General features: G+C 46.4%; 1 protein-coding gene across 1 annotated transcript in view; it reads right to left on the reverse strand.

The window, feature by feature from the left end:
- SI (sucrase-isomaltase) overlaps window positions 1–17,016 on the reverse strand; it is a 1,019,699-nt gene that overhangs the window by 940,734 nt on the left and 61,949 nt on the right. The window contains exons 7-8 of the mRNA XM_069618482.1: window positions 15,427–15,526; window positions 11,127–11,239 (exon numbers count right to left, since the gene is read on the reverse strand). Of these exons, the coding sequence (XP_069474583.1) occupies window positions 11,127–11,239; window positions 15,427–15,526 (213 nt within the window). The remainder of the gene's footprint in view (window positions 1–11,126; window positions 11,240–15,426; window positions 15,527–17,016) is intronic.

The following is a 17,016-nucleotide window of genomic DNA, read 5'->3' on the forward strand; positions in this document are numbered from 1 at the left end:
AGTTGCAATGACATGTGTGTTGGGGATTGTGATGGCATGTCTGAGGTTTGCCAATGCCACTCATGTACAACTGTCATGTGTGTATGTGTCCATTGTACAGTGCCCTGATGCCTGTGTTTTGTTTCTCCCTGTCTGCAGCGTCAACTGATGAAGAGGGCGGAGAAGGTGCTGTGGAGCACAGCGGCGGGGATCCGACCGCCAGCCGGAGACGCAAGGCCCGGCTCCCCTCCCGTGTTGTCATCTCGTCGGGGAGTGAGGAGTCCGGTGCCGCGTCCCAGGCCGCAGCTGCCGGGGGGAGGTCCAAGAGGCGGAGGTTGCAGTTGGACTCCTCGGCAGCAGAAGGGGCAGCTGGGACCCCACAGGGCCCAACAGGGGAAGATGGCACAGAGTCATCCAGGTTGGTGGGGGGTCTGGTGGAGGAGGAGGCCGTGCAAGCACCAGAGACGGGGTCTGGAGGTGGGGATCCCACTGGTGCTAGTGGTGCAGTCCAGGACCAGGGACAGGAGGCAGCACAGGCGGCCGCGGAGGTGCCTGTGTGCAATCCTGTCCCCGATCCTGTCCCTGCATCATCTTGCACCAGCAGGGATGCCTACGTCCAGACCCGTTTTCAGGCAGGGGATGAGCTGACGTCAACTGGCCTTCCTCTGCCTGCGGACGTGGCTATCCAGGTCCGGGTTGAGCCTGTCCTGGCTGGTGTGGCGTTGCGTCAACGGGCCATGCGAGGTGACCTGCAGTCTTTTCATGGAGAGACTGCACGTCATCTCGAATGGCTCGTTGACCACGTCAGCCTGCTGGGACAGGTCACCCAGACCGGATTCCTCCGTCTGATGGGGCTTGTTCCGACCCCCTCCTCAACTGGACCCCCTACGCGCCAGTCGTCCTCTGTGCCATCTTCCCACCCATCAGTCACCTGGGTGCCCTGTGGAGCTGCCTCTGACAGTGCGGCCAGGCTGGTGGAGGAGGCATCTCTGCCACAGTCGGGAGTCGGACGTCCAGCAGGGGTGGCCACATCAACAACTGCACCCCAGCCGGCGGAGGATGTGCAGGCAGCAGGAGGCAGTGCACGGGCAGAGGCAGAGCAGCAGCAGCAGCAAGATGGTGGGAGCCATGAAGGCTCGGGGCCTTCGACATCGGAGGGGCAGGCATCGGCCGGAGGGCAGGAGGACCCAGGACAGAGAGTGTCTTCCGTGTGGCAGCGGTTGGGCCACGCCATAGGTGCGGAGCGGCGGCGGGCGGAAGAGGCGCGGCTCACAATGGTCAGGGCGGAGAACTCCATGCGGAGGGCCCTGAGGCGGGCCGAGTGCCTCGAGGCAATCCGCAGGGGGTTGGAGGAGGACACGGCGTCGTCCCTGCGGACCCTCGGGGCCATGGAACTGGACCGCCTCCGGGACATCGAACAGGAGTTCGATGATGCCCTGGCCCGGAACACCACAGAGTGAGCCGCTGGACTTGCCCGCCGCCTTTGTATATAGTTCTTTAGTTTTAGGTTTCCTTTGTTTTTTCTTATGATTTGGAGTCGACGGACACTGCTCCACTTTTTGTATATAGTTGATATTTAGGTAGGTTTTTTAGGAGGTTTCCTTAGTTCTGTTGTGATGATGGACCCTTGTTATTTTTGTACATAGTTCTTTGTTGCACGGAGAGTTTTGACATTTCACTTTGGACAACATTTTTTGGATTAGATTTTCTAGTTTTGTGTTTTTATGCGGACATGCAGCTTCTTTTTTCACATTTACATTGTAGTTAGTTTTCTTTCTTTAGCATTCGTATTTTTTTCTAATACATTTTTTTTTACATTGTTCACTGTGTGGTTTCATCTCATTGGTTTCATGCATGTCATGTTGTGTGTTTTCCCATTCAATTGGAATATATGTGTGTGACGGACATGGGTTCATTTGCTTCATGAACATTGGGGGTGTAACATGTGATTTCCATTTCCATGTGGGTGAATGGGTTACTTGGTAGGGCTTTTTGGCTGTGGAGGCTGACCAATACGCACATTGTGAGGACCTGGTGGGGGCTGCACATGGTGGCAGGGGGGTGGGGGTGGTGGGAGACATGAGTGGGGGCCTGGTGGAGGGTGCCCCTGGTGGCGGGGGGGTGGGGGTGATAGGGGACATGAGTGGGGGCCTGGTGGAGGCTGCCCCTGCACTGCTGGGGGGTGGGGGTGGTGGGAGACATGAGTGGGGGCCTGGTGGAGGGTGCCCCTGCACTGCTGGGGGGTGGGGGTGGTGGGAGACATGAGTGGGGGCCTGGTGGAGGGTGCCCCTGCACTGCTGGGGGGTGGGGGTGGTGGGAGACATGAGTGGGGGCCTGGTGGAGGGTGCCCCAGCACTGCTGGGGGGTGGGGGTGGTGGGAGACATGAGTGGGGGCCTGGTGGAGGGTGCCCCTGGTGGCTGGGGGGTGGGGGTGGTGGGAGACATGAGTGGGGGCCTGGTGGAGGGTGCCCCTGCACTGCTGGGGGGTGGGGGTGGTGGGAGACATGAGTGGGGGCCTGGTGGAGGGTGACCCTGGTGGCTGGGGGGTGGGGGTGGTGGGAGACATGAGTGGGGGCCTGGTGGAGGGTGCCCCTGGTGGCTGGGGGGTGGGGGTGATAGGGGACATGAGTGGGGGCCTGGTGGAGGCTGCCCCTGCACTGCTGGGGGGTGGGGGTGGTGGGAGACATGAGTGGGGGCCTGGTGGAGGGTGCCCCTGGTGGCTGGGGGGTGGGGGTGATAGGGGACATGAGTGGGGGCCTGGTGGAGGCTGCCCCTGCACTGCTGGGGGGTGGGGGTGGTGGGAGACATGAGTGGGGGCCTGGTGGAGGGTGCCCCTGCACTGCTGGGGGGTGGGGGTGGTGGGACACATGAGTGGGGGCCTGGTGGAGGGTGCCCCTGCACTGCTGGGGGGTGGGGGTGGTGGGAGACATGAGTGGGGGCCTGGTGGAGGGTGCCCCAGCACTGCTGGGGGGTGGGGGTGGTGGGAGACATGAGTGGGGGCCTGGTGGAGGGTGCCCCTGGTGGCTGGGGGGTGGGGGTGGTGGGAGACATGAGTGGGGGCCTGGTGGAGGGTGCCCCTGCACTGCTGGGGGGTGGGGGTGGTGGGAGACATGAGTGGGGGCCTGGTGGAGGGTGACCCTGGTGGCTGGGGGGTGGGGGTGGTGGGAGACATGAGTGGGGGCCTGGTGGAGGGTGCCCCTGGTGGCTGGGGGGTGGGGGTGATAGGGGACATGAGTGGGGGCCTGGTGGAGGCTGCCCCTGCACTGCTGGGGGGTGGGGGTGGTGGGAGACATGAGTGGGGGCCTGGTGGAGGGTGCCCCTGCACTGCTGGGGGGTGGGGGTGGTGGGAGACATGAGTGGGGGCCTGGTGGAGGGTGACCCTGGTGGCTGGGGGGTGGGGGTGGTGGGAGACATGAGTGGGGGCCTGGTGGAGGGTGCCCCTGCACTGCTGGGGGATGGGGGTGGTGGGAGACATGAGTGGGGGCCTGGTGGAGGGTGCCCCTGCACTGCTGGGGGGTGGGGGTGGTGGGAGACATGAGTGGGGGCCTGGTGGAGGGTGCCCCTGGTGGCTGGGGGGTGGGGGTGGTGGGAGACATGAGTGGGGGCCTGGTGGAGGGTGCCCCAGCACTGCTGGGGGGTGGGGGTGGTGGGAGACATGAGTGGGGGCCTGGTGGAGGGTGCCCCTGGTGGCTGGGGGGTGGGGGTGGTGGGAGACATGAGTGGGGGCCTGGTGGAGGGTGCCCCTGGTGGCTGGGGGGTGGGGGTGGTGGGAGACATGAGTGGGGGCCTGGTGGAGGGTGCCCCTGCACTGCTGGGGGGTGTGGGTGGTGGGAGACATATGTGGGGGCCTGGTGGAGGGTGCCCCTGGTGGCGGGGGGGTGGGGGTGATAGGGGACATGAGTGGGGGCCTGGTGGAGGGTGCCCCTGGTGGCTGGGGGGTGGGGGTGGTGGGAGACATGAGTGGGGGCCTGGTGGAGGGTGCCCCTGCACTGCTGGGGGGTGGGGGTGCAGGGGGACATGAGCAGGTGTGCAGGGTAGTCCCCTGTTTTGTGGGCTGCCTGCAGGGGCTGTGGAGGGTGTACAGGGAACACCTGTGAGGACCCACCCAGCCTAATTGCGTGTGATAATTCCCGCACACCCCTGTAATACACGTACCAAGCCAAATCGCGTGTGATAATTCCCACGCACCCCTGTAATACACGTACCTGGCCAAATCGCATGTGAAACTTCCCGCATACCCCTGTAATACACGTACCCTGGCCAATCGCGTGTTGAACTTCCCGCGTACCCCTGTAATACACGTACCCTGGCCAATCGCGTGTTAAACTTCCCGCGTACCCCTGTAATATACGTACCCTGGCTAATCGCGTGTATAACTTCACGCGTACCCCTGTAATACACGTACCCTGGCCAATCGCGTGTTAAACTTCCCGCGTACCCCTGTAATACACGTACCCTGGCCAATCGCGTGTTAAACTTCCCGCGTACCCCTGTAATACACGTACCCTGGCTAATCGCGTGTTAAACTTCCCGCGTACCCCTGTAATACACTTACCCTGGCTAATCGCGTGTTAAACTTCCCGCGTACCCCTGTAATACACGTACCCTGGCCAATCGCGTGTTAAACTTCCCGCGTACCCCTGTAATACACGTACCCTGGCTAATCGCGTGTATGACTTCACGTGTACCCCTGTAATACACTTACACTGGCTAATCGCGTGTTAAACTTCCCGCGTACCCCTTTGATACACGTACCCTGGCCAATCGCGTGTTAAACTTCCCGCGTACCCCTGTAATACACGTACCCTGGCCAATCGCGTGTTAAACTTCCCGCGTACCCCTGTAATACACGTACCCTGGCCAATCGCGTGTTAAACTTCCCGCGTACCCCTGTAATACACGTACCCTGGCTAATCGCGTGTATAACTTCACGTGTACCCCTGTAATACACTTACCCTGGCTAATCGCGTGTTAAACTTCCCGCGTACCCCTGTAATACACGTACCCTGGCCAATCGCGTGTTAAACTTCCCGCGTACCCCTGTAATACACGTACCCTGGCCAATCGCGTGTTAAACTTCCCGCGTACCCCTGTAATACACGTACCCTGGCCAATCGCGTGTTAAACTTCCCGCGTACCCCTGTAATACACGTACCCTGGCTAATCGCGTGTATGACTTCACGTGTACCCCTGTAATACACTTACCCTGGCTAATCGCGTGTATGACTTCACGTGTACCCCTGATATGCACGTTACCCGCTTTGCGTTCCTTGTTTGGCTGCCCTGTAAACTGGTCCAGGGTTAGCGCAGCCCTTTGCGATGATTTAGCGATTTTGCTGGCTTTTCCTTGCGCGAGGGCGTTCTTGGGGGCGTTACTGGCGCTGCTGCAGGGTCGCTGCGATACTCTGCGCCACGGCTGGTTTGGGAGCATGAAATCCATGAATACGCTGTGCGCGGAAATCGGTTTTAGCGCACGTGCCTGGCGCAGTCAATCGCACGCGGACACTCTGCGCCAGCCGCTTGCGACACTTTTCTGCGAAATTCTATGAATTACCCTGTCAGTGTATAACTCCTTTATGAAAAACCAAATTGGATTGTCAGTCATTGGTGATAGTGATGTAATTATACTGCAAGAAACCTGGGCTACTAACGATCTACATATTGATGGTTTTAATATGATTTTTAGGCATGCAACATCTAGTGTTTTAGGCCGCCCATTTTGTGGTCTAATCATAAGAGCCAAATCCTCTATGAAAGTAAATGTTTTTTGTGAAGCGAACACATAATCCCATGTTATGGTGGATATGATTACATTGGATTCGATTGACTTCCGTCTGCTGATTATTAACATCCACTCACCTCCAGGGTCGGCGTAAGTCAAACAAATACTATCCCAGATGGAGGATATATTGGGAACCTGGAGTGAAAGATACCCGTAGGGGTTTATTATAATTGCAGGAGACTTCTATGCTCCCAAACTAATCAATTATAACCTGCAGAACTTGGGGGGGGGGGGTCTGACGGAAGGGGCACTGAAACTGCTAAAGGGAAAGATCAAGCATGGTACAACGTTATGTCTAGATTTAATTTGACCTGTTTGAATTGTAAATCTGGGGCTACAGGGCCAGCACTGTTAACATGGATTAATGGCAACCAGTTTTGTAACTTGAATTTTGTATTTACCGATAAGCCCACACGATTTTGCGGTGCCAACTTCACTTCCACTTTTGTCTCTATTATTGATCACGCAACACTGAGATGGTCACTTGAATTGCAATAACCACACAGGATCACCAGGCTCCAGAATAAAGTCAGCGTAAATTGTCAAGGGAACCGCATAGAGTTGGGCCCTAGAAACATCAGCAAGATTGGCACATACATAAAGCTGCATGCCAAATCATGAATTAGTTGGCTTGATACCAGAAATTGGAGCATACAGTGCTTCATTGTGTGGTTGATTGGGTGCTGAATCTTCAGTCCCGTGCACATAGACAGCTGGTGCAGCGTTCTAATTTCTTTGATCCTTGTATACATAGGGCTAAGAGAAACCTCCAGATTTACATGAGATCTATACGTATTCTTTCCATTATGATGCTCAGTGCAAAATCAAATTACAGACCCTTGCTATTACTAAAAATAAGAACTGGCTAAGAAGCCATCAATTTTCCCTGCAATCTTCGAACGGGATGTACTTTTGGGAAATGGCAAAAAATAATGATGAAAAAAGGTTCTGGGACATGTCAAGACGCTTTATATCTAATAGCGTGGGCAAGGAATTGAATCCTATATGTGAGAGTGTTTCGGATGAAACCATAAGGAATCTATTCTATTGCCCTATTTTGGACCTATAGGTTTATACTCCCTATGTATATAAGCAAACATTTGCTGAGGGTTACCAACATGATGATAGCATCCATACAATCACTCTTTGAATAACTCTTGTGCCCCTGGCCCTGATACATTATCTATTGCAGTGCTTAAACAAAACCTGGAATTCTGGGCAGTGGTCCTGGAAAATCTTTTCAAAATAATATTCGTTGTGGAGGCTATGCAGTTCGAACTGGGCTTGCAATCTAAAAGATCACACTGGCTTGTACAGCAGAGTATTATGTATAGTACTCTTCTGCAAGCTGGTGGAAAACCTGGCACTTGTTTGTCTTATCTGGCTGCTGCCAATACAGGCTGCTGTTAGAATGTGTTCCTATCTCACATGCGTGAGGACACAGTCTCCCTACTCTTCAACATTAATCTCTCACTGAATGACCTATCAACCTTTCCAAACTGGGATCAAGTCTTAAACAAGAAAGCCTCAGCTTTGGCTCACTGTAATGATGTTGACTGTCTATCTTCCCTGAAGGTTTACACAGAATATAGTAAACAGGATTTTTGGTAGAAATGGCTGAAGTGCATCATGCACATATCTAAATAACTTCTATTCAGGATCGATTAGGGTATTTATCATCTATTTGCACATGAATATTCTCCTTAATTTGGAGCATATGGGCAGATGGAAATCTCTGCCCAGGACGGAACGACTCTGTTGTCTGTGCAACCAGTGTAGTCAGCGTGTCTCTTCCTAACACAATGTACTGCTATGAAGTTCTACTATGAAAAAAGGTATGCCAGCTTTATCACTCAGAAGTCGAGCAGAGAAAATTATCAATTCTGGAGTACATTGGTCAGGCAGAATCAGTTGTAATTTCTGCTGCAGCATATTATGTATTGAACTGTGCTTGTGCACTTATTAATGAACACTGATTTTAACTCTTTTTTCTCTCCTTTTACTTTTATTGTTATTGTTTAATTGTTTGTGATTGTAGTGATATTTTTAGAATATGTAGATAAATAATACTATCTTATTTTATTATGTTATTGATTTGTATATTTTTCATATGGTAGTATAAATTGGTTATCTGGTTTGTTTTAACCAATTAACACATACAAAAGTAAAACATTTTTTTAAAAAAAGGAAATTTGAATCTTAAAGAGAAACATCTTTAAATCACCAATCCTGCGTATTTGAATTTTTATTAATTACTTAAATGATGCACTAATTCCATCTCCGAAGGGTGATCCGCCAACCAGAGCTCCATTTTCTTATGGCCATGCCAAAGACATAGTATAAACCTTTGCCCAGTGCACATAGTAGGTTCAGGGCTAACACGTGTTCCCATTATCACACAACTTTGAGATCTAGTATCTTGGTGGCAGTCTTTAAATATAAGTCATACCTGAGTTTGAGGCATAGTGGCTAATATCTCTCATAATTGTACACAGCACTGTGAGCCCAGCTAAGATGTGGAATGGTCAGCCTGCCAGGCAGCCCTGTTCATCCAAGTGTCAGGTCAGGAGACTGGAGGGCTATGCCTCATCTTTTGATCCTTTGTGAGGTTGGGTAACACTTCTCTCCTGTCAACCAGACTCCCGCAGGAGCTTATATGGGAAACAGGAATCAATGGGAACACCCACCACAAAGGGACTAGCTTCACACAAGGGTGATGCATTTCAAAGGGGCCTTTCATGTTATTGACAAAAGAAGAGGGTGGTGTCCGTCCAGACAGATGGAGCTCCACACAGCTCATGAACGATTTCACCATCTTGTTACTCTCTATGTTCCATTCTGTCCCCTGTACCTCCTAATACAAAGCAGTTTGGGTATGACGTCAGAAGGCAAAGTCCACTTGTTCCAAAGACAGGGTGTGGAGCCCTAAAGCAGTCTTGTCTTAGTGTAATCACCTGTGGGCTTTTTCCTTTAAATGATAAGGTCTCCCATTCCATCTCTGATTCATGTCTGGATTTCAGCCCTGAAGAAGAATTTGCTGGACACGCTTGGGAGGGCAGTCTTTTCCAAAGTCATTCAGTAGTGAGGTACAGACAGATCATTCAAAGCAGAGGCAAGCTATGCCCACTAACCATCCCATGGTTACATTAGGGGTGACATACTGCAAGAGCAAGACCAACCTCTCTGTCAGCCTCACTGGTACCCTGGAATTCAGTGTTCTTAAACCCTCCCCCCTGTGTTTAGAAGCCTGTGAAAAAAATGACTATTCTTTTTCTGAGATCCTCATGTGGGAGCCAGAACACCTGAGAGTCATGAGAGTTAGGAATCTGTACTTTTTTTTGTTGAACCTCTACAAACCATGATTCAAGCCTGTTTGACCCCAGTCAATAGAATAGGAACATCTGGAGCTGCCTTTGGCACTTGCTGACCTTCAAACTGCTGTACCACATGTTTGATCCAATTTTCCGCCTCACCACACCAGCTGGAGTGTATAGCTGCCATGGCCCAAACAATGCTAGAACCGCAGTCTGGAGCACCAGCTCTTTCATTGGTGATCCACTTCATGGATCGATGGTCAAACAAACCCTAGTGTTCTTCATGGACCCTGACCTTCGAGCACTGCATCAAACTGGCTCACCTTGCACAACATGACATCAGCCTTTCCTACAATGAACCTCAACCATTGAATAATCACCTGGTAATCTTAATGATCCGCTTTCCTCAAGCATAGCTTCAAACTGTAGAAACCTTCACTTTGACCCCCATTCGACCTCTGCTTGCCATCTGGACTACAGCGAATGTCTCATAAAAGCCCAAATGAACCATCAGCAAAGCGCTTAGAAGCCTCATTCCCTATTGTCGAACCGCCAAGACACAAAGACACCGAACATTGTGGTTACTGATTGCTTTTTATCCCTGTTTTATTACCCAAAGTGCAACATTATGCATATATGTTCTTTCTACAGGGGTGGGCTTTTGATGTATTTTCAATTTAGTTAATTTTGTCTATGGTGAATTTAAGTATTTATATATTTATATACCCTCAATAGGACATTCCTTTATTGTGGACTGTTGTGCTTTACTGTTTGGGTTGCTACCGTTTCACATTCACATCCCTCTTGAGAGTATACTCTTCCCTCGGCCCATGTTACCACAAAAGGTGAAGGAGGTTTCTATTATATGTGTCTGTTTTACCTTTATGATTTGGTTCACTCTTATTTGGTCAAAAGAAGTGTGAGGGCTGAGTTGGTGCTTTAACCTCTACTCATCCTTGTGTTCCTGCTGGCAGAAACCAATTTGTCATAATTGTGTTCCTGGTAGTTTAGGGTCATCAAGGCAGATGTTGGAGGTTTATTTGACTCTGGCTGTTTTAATGACATTTGTTCTTTGTTCACTTTGTGTTGGTCATGCATGTTATCCAGATTAGATGTTGGAAAGTGGAAGATGTGGAGTTGCATTGAATTGTAATTTTGGGATTGCAGGATGGTATGGTCTTAAATTGTCGTGTAAATGAATACAAATCAACTTATGACCCTGCATTTGATGTTTATTCATGTTATGATGTTTCCAATGGGGACACAAACAAAAAGGATATGTGTGGAGCTATTCATGTCACTGTTTTTGTAAGGATGTTTGCACCAGTTTGTATGATGTCTTGAGTTGGCAGGTACCTGCATAGGGATGATTTGCAGAGTGTGCATTAAGATGTTAAATATATGTCTGGTGGGAAAAGACTGCATGGTTATAAGAGGATATGAATGATCATGTTATGAGGTTTGGTGGACTGTTGCTGTTGTGTGCATATGTTGGCTGTTTCTTGTCTGTATGTGTGTGTTTGTGTACACATAGGTATCATGAAAGGGTTTTGTGTGGAGTGATGCACATGGCAAATGTTTACCTGAGTTAGGGAAGACTCACCCAAATCTTTTATCTAATCAAATTAACTGTTCCAATTATCTATAATGTTGCATTTCTGAAAGGCGCTAAAGTCAATAATGGTAACAGCAAATGAATGTGCCAGTGCGATCACCGATACCTTTCCCTCCTTTTACACTCACTGTCTCCTTATCCCTCTTCAACAGTTTTTCTCTGCAAATGTTTCTTTTAAAAAAAGTGTTTGGGGAAATATTGCTTTACAAGTATGTATGAGATGCATCTGGAGAAATCACATTGGCTATCCGGTATAAACATTCCAAGGAGGGTGCTTATCATCATTGGTGCACCAGTGTTGCTGAGAAACATTTACATACAGAGATACAAGGTGGAAACAACTGCAGCAATATCAGAAATGTCTATTTATATCCCAGATATTGTAGATAGATGAAATGTATTCATAGAAAAGTATACTTATGCTATATAAACATACCTCCAAGTACTCCATCACCACCTGCTCTGGAGTATTTCCTACCAGGATATAGAAATCCAGTATTCCCCCGATTGTTTTGTATGTTATTGCGGGTGCTGGCTGGATTGTAACATCTGGCAAACAAGAACATATACAATTAAATCTTAGTTATCTTTACATATGAACATGAGATTGATGTTTTCTCTCCATTCATGTCCTTAAACAGGTTATTACACATCAATGGTTTTGTATAACTGCTTTCTTCAGAAGTACCTCCTGCACATTTGTACATGTAGTTGAGGGGCATAGGTAATTCTGTGGATATTGAATGAATTAAAGTTATGAACGACAGGAGTGCATTGTAAATTAAGCATATATAAGCATGTTTTACCAGGTGTTCTGTCTGAATTTGTGGCAGAGGTCATTAATCTAAGATGACTACAATTTATGAATCATCATTTTTCCTATAACTCTTTCCGAGTGATCCTATCAAACATTTTCTATGGACCTTTTTTGTTCACCATAAAAACTGAATAAAGAAGATCCTTAAAAAAGTTTGTTATCTCTTATTGTTTAGAAGTTTCTGTTTGCAGTATTTTTTCATTATTTCTAAAAATAAATCATTCTATTTTGTTGCAGGTTCTGGTCATTGGCAAGACAATTAGATACATTATTTAAGTTGAGTTGAAGCATGAAATTTGATTCTGTATTCCAGTAAAATCAATTTGTATACAATGTTGATACCTCCGGATATCAAAAGTCATTTAAAAGTAGAACTTCCACCATCAGCCAAAAAAAGAAATTGGAGAACAGATTTTTTTTCTTTGTGGATCTCATATCAACACAGTAAGAAATAATCTCACCTGGTTAATCCAAATGTTATGCAAAGGGTTTAGAGTGTATTAAGAAGAGAGAAGAGTGGAGCAACAATAGGAATACTTGAAGATAAGTCTACTTAACACCTGAAGAACTGAAACATGGAAAGCATCATGGCATTCGGAATGCTACAAGCAATGCACTCATAAGGCAAACACAATTGAAACAAAAGATTGTATGGAGAGCAGTTATGTGAGTAAAAATGGCCTCCAGCCATGAAGAAGATCAGAAATACCTATGTACAACAGAAATAAATGTTGCTTTTGCAATAAAGGAAAAAGAAGAAATCAATTACATTTGTTAGCACTGATGCAGCAGGCATCAGTTTGAAGCGAGCAGTAGAACTGTGTAACAATGACATGTTGAAGATAGGTCTTAGCGATTGCAGATATACTGGAGACCCTCAGGCAAGGGAAGTTGCATATCACAAGCTATGCTGAAACACACATGTAGTGAATGTCTTACAACACAAGCATACACTAAGCAGAAAGATGCAACCAAATTAACTGTTTTAAAAAAGAACAAATGCTGAATTTGTATCTTCAATCAGTGATTTTCTCTTTGAAAGCAATATAACAACAATGAGGGAAATTGAAAAGCTTTACAGAAACATTGCAGTTTGCAATGGTTTAAAAGAAGGTCAGATGAAAACAAATCAAAGGTTTCATAGAAGAAGAGCTTGAATGCATTGGCATTATTTTTTGTAATCCCAAAGGTGTAAATCAACCACAACGAGTCTCACTGAAAGTAACAGCAGATGTTACACTCTCATGAAGAAGAGGAATTTGAGTATATTGAGAAAAATATGAGAACCTTTCTTGAAGGAGCTACACATTTAGATAGAGCTGTACTAACTTGTAAAAAATGGAAATTCACTGGAAGTTTTGAAGAAGTGAATTTGGCAGATATTGTTCCAAAGGACGATGTTCTTTTTTACAAGTTGTGCTGTCAAGGACAGATGGATATGAAAAGTGATTCGGAAAAGCGGGTTACCACTGTAATGAACAGGGCTCATTAATTGTCAAAGATGTTTCTATATGAAATGCTATCACCATGACAAATTTCCTATGTGAACGATTCTGCCACACGTCATACCCGCAAAATGCCCTTGCAAGTGGCAGTTGGGCTCACAATGAACATAGCTACTTACAGCTCATTCATCATTTAATGCCTGCATAACATGAGAGATTCTAAAGATTACTCATGAGTTCTTTGGTTTGGCACACAAATACCCACAGAGGTACTAAAATGCATAGATGAGTGTGGAGGATCTTATGTTCCCTCAGAGTTGGTCAGAGGCAGATTTGTCTATTGTGCTGCTGACAACATGACTTCCTCAAGGATATTCCATAAGGTAATGGTACTTTGCACGATCCAGTTATGGTGGCCTGTCAGGAGAAGGAGGAGTCAAATGTCCTAAGCTCATTAGAAATATCAGGACCATCTCCACTTGCATCACTGCAGAAGATTCTTCAGTCCCTGTCTGAAGGCATGTCTTGCAACATTTCCACAGGGTGTACACCACAGAATCCTGTAAGCAGTCAAATCCCTGATTGTACAGAAAGGAGTAATGTTATTGTAGATTCCAACATGCTTGAGGACTTATTTTGGATGATGGCACAGGTTTTGCCATTGAGTGATTTTAAAGCATGTATTAATGAAGAGTTGCTTGAATCCTTGAAGCAGTTGGGAAGACTTGGATTTCTAGAAGAATTTTAGCAGGAAGATTAACAATTGATAAAGTGCTTCATTTGTCAAGTCTACTCGCCAGGTTCAAATATTTCTGGCATTGATCAACTGCATTGGTAGATGCTCAAATAAATAGATATGCAAAGTGAAAATCTGCCACCAACAAAATCCTCTCTAATACCATTCGTCTTAAGGACTAATTACCAGGTGATGGAGTGGCGATGCGCTGTTCAACAACACCCAAATCTCCCAGAGCAATCACAATTATGGTGCGAGAAGGCAGATAATCAATATTCTCCTACTATGTGTATGCTTCCATGTGCACCACAATCAATCATACAGCTAGTATGGTGTGCATACGTCAAAGGACGATGTGTTGTGCATTGCAAATGCAAAGCTCAGTTACTAAGGTGCACAGAACTGTGTGTGGCGACAAAGAGCTCTGCAGTAACGATTTTGTAGATGATGCAAATTAACTCTGGGACTCAGAAGATGATATGTAAAACCTTAATATCTCTCTTCAAATGTAAATAGCTGATGTAGTTTTAATAAATAGTATATTTCAATGAGAACATTTTAAATTATTTCAAACTTTCTAATTTAGTGACCATACAGTCGAAGGTTTGTGATGAGCCATCAATAATTTACGGGGCTATACCTCAGGAATGGAAAAGATATGAAACACTTTCTTATATGAACTTTTCTATTCCTTTGAACATTTTAAACAAAAAAACAACCCTAAAAGCAGTTACAGCTCAAAAACCAAATTAGCATCCCTAACAGTGGCCATCTTGGATTATTGACTTCAAACAGGTCCTGTGCCACAAATTCAGACAAAACATCTAGTAGCACCTGATTGTACGCTTCATTAACAATGCATCTCCAGTATGCATACATTTTCCCTCATTCAAAATCCCATGGGCTAGGTTATTGTAGCAGATGCTCCTCAACTAATAATAGAGGCAATTTGAAAGTGGCACACTAGCTCAGATTCAAATATTCAGTTTTACTCAGATAAGACATTCAATTTTCACTGCCTTCATTTTTGATGCAAGGCAAAATGTGTTTTGCCTGAGCAGAGATTGTCAAGCAAGTACATGATTTCTAAGAGGCAAGACAGGGAGTTTGTAATACATTTTGCTAATTGTATTCATACTTTTCTAGTGCAACACTCAAACATTAGTGCATGACTTACAAAAGCATGTTTCAATGGTAAAAACGTGTTGTAAATCAGCCCATTAATCTTTCTCTGTCTACCTAGGTTTACCTAGGTTTACAAAAGAAATGTCTGCCATGGGCCCAACCAAACTGGACATTTTGGGGTAAATGTGTTAAATAATTTAAAACCTATTAAAAAAAGAAGAAAAGAAAGCCTAGCAAATGAGATATTGCGACTTCATAAATGCATGCCCGCAGAGAAGGTGGTAATTTATAACAATGAAGAGTACCGCTTGAAGCCAAGTTGAACCATGTACCATTGCAGGGTGCACTCTTTTGTTAATTAGTCAATTGGTAGATATTGGCTGGTTTTCCCAAAACTGACTGTCTGATGATAAGTCGCCATTCTGTTCTAATTATAAATACTCCAACCAACATCACAAACAGAATGGTTTGCAGGTGCAAGCAAACATGTTAATATGGACGTTTATGTGAGCGTATCTTTTAAACTATGGTTTTGCATTCTCTGGTGAAATAATTACTATAAGTACGTTTTAAATAAGACTTGACAATGTGGAAACACCATTTGCAGTCATACCCATGGCATTGCTGTTCATCAGGAAAACACCAAATGCGGTTCCATCCTTATCTTCCAGGCACATAAAGAACGTTTGTGCTCCGTATAAGTTATTACCATCCTACAAAAACACAGGAACATGTAAGCAGATTCACTGTTTGTGGTTTGCACCGAATGTAGCAGAGAGACAGTCCAATAAATACAATTACAACAAAGAAAATACTGTCTGATTTTGGCAGCAAAGCACCTAACATTATGTTGTAAATCTGTACCATCTGCCAGACAGCAGACTAGCAGCAGCAAAGCAAGGGGTTTCTCAGTGAAAGGTGATTTTCTTTTGACAGAATTTCATATTGGGTCATATTCTAAAAGAAGCTGTGATTGTTGGAAACGACTGGTTTATTGTCCATACAACTGCCCTACAGACAAGCCAAATCCAGTCTGGTAATCCTTTAATGCGCAAGGGGTAATAATAACAATATGTGGTAAATAATTAAGTGATATACCCTCAGGTGCAGGACAACCCTGCTGGTAACAGCCTGCCACCAAAGAAAAGGCCCATTTGAAGCAAGGGTCCTTTAACAAGGGGGGTGGGCTGTTACCAGTGACAGTTGGCCCTCCCATGAAGATGTTATCGCCATTAGCATCGTGTATTTGATACACAAGTACTACTGGTGTGTTTAAATAAAAAAGAAAAGAAAAAAGAAATCTTACCATGTAGCTCTGGTGCTGCACAGTACTTTGCTAGTCCATTTTCCCTGTTGATGACCATGACATCATCAACACAGAACAGGGACTGGAGAAGAGAAGCACAGTACCAGTGTAAAATAAGATGTATTTTTATTTTTTTATTAAACACACCCTCAGCACCCATATGTGATCTACGTGGGTGCTTAGAGGTGAGGCTGGAGCAGGGAGGAGTAGGGATGAGTGTGCAGGCCAGCAGCACTCAGACTGCCCAGAACATGGACAACAGAAAATACAGCCACGCCCAAGCCTTCTGATTGGTCAGTGCCTCCTTCCAGGGTGCTAATGCCAGATCCACCATAAATAAAAATACTTCCAGTGGAATACATGTTATTTATGAAACACCTTATGCCACATTCTAAAAATATCATTATTACTGGTATAATACTACACTGCCGTCCATACTGCTCTATGGACAAGTGTGCTGGTCTGGAAAAAATGGCAGTAATACCAGTCCAGCATTATTTCTGGACTGGCACACTTCAAGTTTGCAGATGAGGCCACAGATCTCCCAGCAGGCCGGACCTGCTGGGAGATCAGGCCCCCACTGGCAAACTAACGGTGCCAATTATTCGGAAAATCCCATCCCATGGAGTCTTATGGGACTCCATGGGAATGGGAACTTAACGAATCTCTGCCTCCCATAATATTCCGGTAATACTGGGACCAGGCAGCAGATATGGTAAGTGAAGTTTGCCAGTATCCCGCCGATAGTACTGCAGAATACTGGCAAACTCATAATGAGGGGCTTTGTCTTAAGTTTTGTACTAGATTGCCCTACTGGCAAAATGAAATAACAGCATATTTCCATTGGTGGTAATTACTGCCAGTGATAGGAAGAACACATATGTTTCATTGTTTTCT

The sequence above is a fragment of the Ambystoma mexicanum genome, chromosome 10, assembly GCF_040938575.1.
Source record: "Ambystoma mexicanum isolate Mex_15411 chromosome 10, UKY_AmexF1_1, whole genome shotgun sequence".
Taxonomy (NCBI): domain Eukaryota; kingdom Metazoa; phylum Chordata; class Amphibia; order Caudata; family Ambystomatidae; genus Ambystoma; species Ambystoma mexicanum.